At 40.8% G+C, this 6,631-nt stretch overlaps 1 protein-coding gene across 1 annotated transcript in view; it reads right to left on the bottom strand.

Moving 5' to 3' along the window:
* The window catches only part of dvl2 (dishevelled segment polarity protein 2), a 21,732-nt gene that overhangs the window by 5,574 nt on the left and 9,527 nt on the right, over positions 1-6,631 (bottom strand). The window contains exons 3-8 of the mRNA XM_024288659.1: positions 5,122-5,276; positions 1,691-1,800; positions 1,388-1,517; positions 715-805; positions 558-627; positions 341-480 (exon numbers count right to left, since the gene is read on the bottom strand). Of these exons, the coding sequence (XP_024144427.1) occupies positions 341-480; positions 558-627; positions 715-805; positions 1,388-1,517; positions 1,691-1,800; positions 5,122-5,276 (696 nt within the window). The remainder of the gene's footprint in view (positions 1-340; positions 481-557; positions 628-714; positions 806-1,387; positions 1,518-1,690; positions 1,801-5,121; positions 5,277-6,631) is intronic.

Raw genomic sequence — 6,631 nt, 5'->3', positions numbered from 1 at the left:
ACACGGCGTCTTTCTGATGATGGACGACAAATCTAAAGAGAATAAAGTTTAAAATTTGCATTTCTGAGTATTTGTTTTTTATTTGAATCGCTGTAAATCAGGAGCAGACAAAAAAATGCAGTTTGAAAAAGCTTATAAGTGTCGTAGAACCTGCACCGGCAGGCTACAAGCTCCATTCTAGACAAATAGATCCATGTACGTCTTTGTTTTCCTCGTTTGAGTTGGCATATTACAACAGATCAAAAGATGATCGGAGTGGGTCTTTAAGGTCATAAAAATAAAGTGAATCCAAACCAAAAACAAGACTTAAGCGATCATAGCACGGCAGACTCCTCCCCACCTGCAGCAGCATATCCCCGGGCTCAATGCGTCCATCTGCAGCCACAGCTCCTCCCTTCATGATGGAGCCGATGTAGATGCCCCCGTCTCCTCGCTCATTGCTCTGTCCCACAATGCTGATGCCCAAGAAGTTGTACTTCTCTGCAATTTAAACAGAGCACGGACATAAGTAAGTAAATGGAACGGACAGAAGAGAAACCCATGAGACGGGTACAGACCCATGTTGAGGGTGACGGTGATGATGTTCAGGGACATTGTTGAATCTGTGACGCTGCTGAAGGATGAAGCCTGAGATTACAAACAACAAAATGACAGATTAATTAGTAGGCCACAAAAAATAAATCAAAAGACAAATAAAACTTGAAATGATCGTACCCTCTCCAAACGTGGGGGGCGCTGTTTCCTCCTCCTCCGATGTCGTTTCAGAAGCCGGGAGGCCGTGCTCTGTTCTGTTGCACTACTGAATCTACAACAGTAAACATAACGTTAAAAAATGTGAGTAATAATTAAACTTCTTTTCTCTATAAATGCTATTTCAAGAAAAATAAATAGACCACATTTTGGGTTAATTGTAAATATTTGAGCAGAAACAACGGAAAATCTTCACCTAAAAACAAATGCAAAAGGTCATTCTTTAACACAACATGCAGACTAATACAAAATGATTTAATATTCTTATAATCAACCATTTTTTTCTAATGTAATAATTGAATTTACTTCCAGGGAGAAGTCAATTCAGCCTCAGAGATGATGTCCCATCTCATGATTACAATTAGAAGCACTGAAAATCCTCATTTCTCCCTAAACATTTTATTTATAAAGACATAAATGTGATTGGTGTGCAAAAATGGATGAAATCATTACAAAACTGCAGTAATTCTATTCTTTGGAGGGTTTAACTGGAAGAAACGGTTAAATCCCTTTTTTGAGGATATTTTAGGACTTTTTTAGAAAAACAAAGGGTTTTGTAACTCAATTTTTACTGAAGCTACAGGTGGTTCTATGTTATTTAAAGGGTTAAAAGACTCCGCCCCCTTTAGTGTCCAACCTGCTCATAGTGTCATCGTCCTCAGAGTCGCAGAAACTGGTGGTTTCCAGCTCGCTGCTCATCACCGTGCTGGAGCTCTCGTACCCCGCCAGGTGGCGCTCCAGCCGGTTCTGACCGTTCATACGAGAACCTGAAGCAGAAGATCCACAGTAAAGAACTATTGTATTAACTTGTAATTACTGACAGTTCTTGATGCCATATTTCATCCCAAACTGGATGAAAGTCAAATAAGCGAGCAGTGAGCCTCATATTTGGACAGGGAAACGGCGTGAAGGCCTGCTGGGATGCAGCGCCGCCGCTCACCGTGTGGATCCAGGCTCTCTCGGTGGCGAGGCCTCTCCCTCCTGAAGGAAACCACAGACTCCGTTTCAGTCTGGTCATCCAAAGTTTCTACACTGCCCGTGGCATTGGGACTGAAGGAAAAAGAAAAACAAAAAAATTACATATTAATGTGAAAAAAATATTTTCTTTTTCATCTTTTTTTCTAGTTCAAAGCATTTCAAAATAAAATGAACTACTCCTAATTAGGGAATAAAATAGTCTCCACCTTTATTCTGTAACTCTGTTCAGTTTTTGTCACAAGGAGAGATTTGGTTTCTTTTCACTTCAATGAAAAGTTTTCACCTAAAAAAACCCAAAGACCTGATATCCTTTTACTAAACTATCCTTCTTCCAGAAACTGTGTGAAAGCGAGACGTTTGCGAGTCTCTGGAGAGTGTCCGATAACTCGACTGACGGCTGGATTTAGGCAACGCTTCACACACAAAGTGACCAGGAAACAAAAGCTGCAGAAAGTCTGAAACTCTATTTGGCTAAAAATGATTGGATACGATCATAACTTGTAATGAATGAAACCTGCAAAAGTTGAGAAGTACAAACATGAGAGCACCTCATCTATCAAACCCTGCAGCAGAAATATTCTACATTTCAACTGTAAAAAAAGAGAGACATTTGATGCCTCTGATGTAAGAAACCTGCAAAAATAAAACTATAAAAACAGCAGATAAAGCACAAAAGATCCACCAATGACTGGAGTTTCTGTAAGAACAAAATAAAATAGTTTCCCAGTTTCTAGCCCTTAGTGAGAAGTTTTGGGTTCAGACAGAGATTGTTCCGTGTTCATCGAGTCAAGAGTTTTTACGGTGACTCGTGTGAGAAAAATATCCAAAGCCTGAAGTCACACAAATGAAGCTGAAATGTTTCCAGATGAAGCAGCAGGAGGGGATGAGTCAGAGCTCAGAGAGACGATGTTCGGCTTCCAAAATTCAACTCAAGAAGCTGAGACAATTCTTTAAGAAGAATAAAACAACAGGAAGAAACTTCAAAATGTCATTATAACTGACAGCTCATTTGTTGACTTTATGATTTAGATAAATGAGCTGCTGTGTCAGGTTAGATGCCTCGTCCTGATGCTGGACCATGTCCATATGTCCATTTGTGAAAGTCTATGGAGCTGTGCAACATGGCTTCTTAAGTCCTGTTATGTCTTCTTCTATGTCCTGCTATACGACACGTAACAGAGCTATGAGATGTGCGAAAGAGCTAGGCGACGCGCAATAGAACTATGTGATGGGCAAAAGAGCTATGCAACATGCAACAGACCTCTGCAACGCGCAACAGGCCTAAGTAATGGGCAAAACTGATAGGCGATGCGCAATAGAGCTATGCAACGTGCAGCATAGCTATGCAACGCGCAATGGAGCCATATGGCGTGCATTGGAGCTTAAGGAGAAACAACAGAGCTAGGCGACCTGTAACAACGCACATCAGAGCTCTGCAACGCACAACGGAGCTCTGAGCTGTGCGTCGCGCAACCGAGCTCTGCAGATGCAACATAGCTATGTCACTTGCGACAGAGCTACACAACGCACAACAGAGCTATGGGATGTTTAACCGAGTTATGACATGACAGAACTGATTGTTTTAGGTAGGGTTGGTGCAACCACATGTGAAAGCCAACTCCAGCTTCTAGAAAACAACCCCACACTATAATCTTCTCACCGAGTCCAATGAAATCAGATGAGAGCAGTCCTCAAGACCACCAATCTCAGACTCATCTATCAGATTCATAGTTAGAGAAATGTGGTTCCTCACTCCAGAGAACACGTCTACACTGCTCTACAATCCAAACATCGATGTTCTTCACATCACTGTATCTTAAGCTTTACATTGCACTTAATCATGTATATTTACTAAATTCTGAAAGCCCTTCTATGAGATTTTTGATTTAATTTTCAGGCCACCTGAAGTCTGGTGGTCTGTAGTGACTGCTGCTAACTGTATACCTCCAAATCCACTGGCACAGCTTTAACAGGTTACATGAACAACCAATTCATGGCTCAGTTCCTTTCATTTCCACTTTGTTCATCAGCATTATAGACGTTTCACAACTGAACTTGCAGTAGATCTCAGAACCACAGAACCTGCAATACAGTGAGCTCCTGATAACGTCCAATTCATTCACAATTGTAGCAGAACCAGATGACATGGAAGTGACTGCAGCACATGAAATTAGTTGTTTGGGAATATGAGTGGAGATTTCTGGTTATTTCAATGCAGCATTCCAAGTTTCTGTTCAGGTAGACCTGATGGTGTGGGCAGGGTCTAACAGGATGGCTGTTTTGGTTGAAAACAGCTGTTTTTTTTTGTTGTTGACAACATCAATCAAAGTGTGGCTGAATGAGTGGAAACTAGTATGCTGGTCATCAAAAAAGTGAGACGCAGCAACCTACTTATGCTTGCTGAGTAAATGCTTCAGATTAAGTGGTCTATTCACACACATTGTTTTGCTCTGATCTCTGGGGGGTTTACAAGGCGGCTGGCTCCAAAAGAAGAAAAAAAAACCCTAGGAAATCCAGAGCTAAAGCTGCAGACGTCTGCATTCCCACATGCACCACCTCTAGTCCCTCTAAGCTGTAACGGCGACAAACTGATTCAAAATGGCAGCAAAAGTTCAAAACTTATTCAAAACAATAAAAAATGAGTCTGATAGTTAGTACTACATTTATGATGGAAAAGCATCTCTAAATATGGGATTAAAAATATTGAAAACACTTAATATTAATGCACTTTGATTTTTAATTAAGGCAGAATTTAGTGCTTTATTCAGTTTGATAGTTAAAGATAGATTACAGAATAATGACATCCATCGTCTCTTATTCCTATTGTTTAAAGTAAAAAAACTGGGATCAAGATAAATTAAAAGAGTATATTTTCTTAAAATAATGTTGTTTTGGAGATTTATTCCAATTCTGAAGCAGTATTGAATATGATCCATTTACACAGAAGCTCCTTCAGTTTAGTGTTGAAGGCTTTTCCTAGGAAGGGCGACTCCAGCTCGGATCATTTACAAAAACCCCTGCGTTTTGTTTACCTCGTAGGAACTTGATATTGGCAGAGCAAGACAGTCGGGATATGACGCAACTTTCCATAAAATTAGACAGACTATTGTGTTTAAAAAAAAACAAGTTTTTTTAAAGAGGCTTGAGTACGTTTGACCATTTTCCAACCAATTTGTGCGATTCAAGCCTTAGTCCTCATATGTAGGTTGACCTGTGTGGGTGCTGCAGGTTTTTGGGTTGAGGAGGGTTGTAAAGAAAAGGGGCTGCAACAGGTCCTTGATGTCTAGGACCTTGATTTTTGGTCATAGACATCAAAGTCTAGGACCAGGACCGGGTGTGTTTGCCCATTTTTACCCCCATATCCACCCGTCAAGATAGTTGCAACTAACTTACTGGAAGGAGGGCGGTCTGGAGTCCCCGATGCCCCCGGTCCTCTCTGCAGGTGGAGGTGGCAGGGGTGGTGGGGGCGGTGAAGGCTGGGTAGCTGTTTCTACAGGTGGGACCACAGCCACTGGAGGCTCTGCAGCTGGTGTGTCTGAAGATACCAACTATGAAAAAAATTAAAATGCAAAAAAAAAAAATACCCATAAAGTAATATTTATAGCAAATGTGAGAAGCAGAAAGACGAAAAGTGGAAAAAAAAACTGGCAGAGAAAGCTGAGGAAAAGGAATAAAAGGAGTGGGGAGGAATCGGGGGGGTAGCATGTCAACTGCTGTGACACACAAACACTGCAGTCTTTTCAGATGGACGTCTCCAGGGCAAACTGAAACGCTATCTTGCACTTAGTCGTCTTTTCATTATACAAGAGAACTAAAGACACACACACACACCCACACAACACAACAATCAGGATGAATATCAGTCAGCATCCACTTGCATGAAGCATAAAAAAGACCAAAAAGTCAAAAAAGAGGGGAAATAGTCCAATCATCTTTTGATCCATTGTAAAATCGTTCCCAATGCTGCTTTTAGCTTTCAGTCGTTTTCTAGGACTTAGTTTCTGCAGAGCGACAGTAGTTAATTAGAAATTAGCCTTCAAGTTGTGGGCAGAACCATTAGCGGGGAGTAAGCCTGCGCCTACTTCCCGTCATCCATCGTGTTACATTCTAGCTTACAGCCCCTCAAAAACCCAACCTCACATTACCGGTGCAACAAAAATGGCGAGCAATATTGGAGGTATCCAGCCATACAGTTTGGATCCAGACCGGAGGAGGAAAACCAAGACGTTCATGGACCTATTCATCTACAAATGGATGCATTAGAATGGAGTGAAGAATGTAACTGTAGTAGCTTCTACATAGGGCTAGGTGATATGACGTCATGTAAAACTTTTTCTCGATAGAGGAATGAGTCAATGAATGAGTCACCATACCCCTGCGGTCACTTACCCTAACCTTCTCAGTGTAACGCTTAGTTTTGGCTGATGAAGGACTTATAGCAGCAACAAAAAGTATTATAAAAAGTGTTGATTTGGTGACCACGCTCTAGCATTAGCATGATCCTAATTAGCACTAGCATGATGCTAAAGCTAACGAGTTGTTCCGTGCGTAGCCTGTATGTAAACACAAACCAGCTTAAGGTCGGACAATATTTTCACTGACCGGACTTTGAGACATGGCAGGTAAATACAACAAAAAACATTTTAATATAATGACAGAATTTAATCCACCGTGTATTACACAGAAACCTATGTCAGATGCTGTGGTGAAGCCCCTTACCTCCTTCCACTCCAGATATGATATATAACAAAAAATGGGGTAAATCTTTGTTTTCGAGCTGTTTTTTGTTATTCTACGTCACACCTATAAGCTAAATATTTTCACATAATTTTTTTCCTCTGCCTCTAATTCACAACAATTTGAATAAAGAAATACTCAAGTGCGATTCTATGCTTAAATTTCC

Source organism: Oryzias melastigma, linkage group LG18, assembly GCF_002922805.2.
Source record: "Oryzias melastigma strain HK-1 linkage group LG18, ASM292280v2, whole genome shotgun sequence".
Taxonomy (NCBI): Eukaryota; Metazoa; Chordata; class Actinopteri; order Beloniformes; family Adrianichthyidae; genus Oryzias; species Oryzias melastigma.
This window is presented reverse-complemented; position numbering and strand designations above follow the sequence as displayed.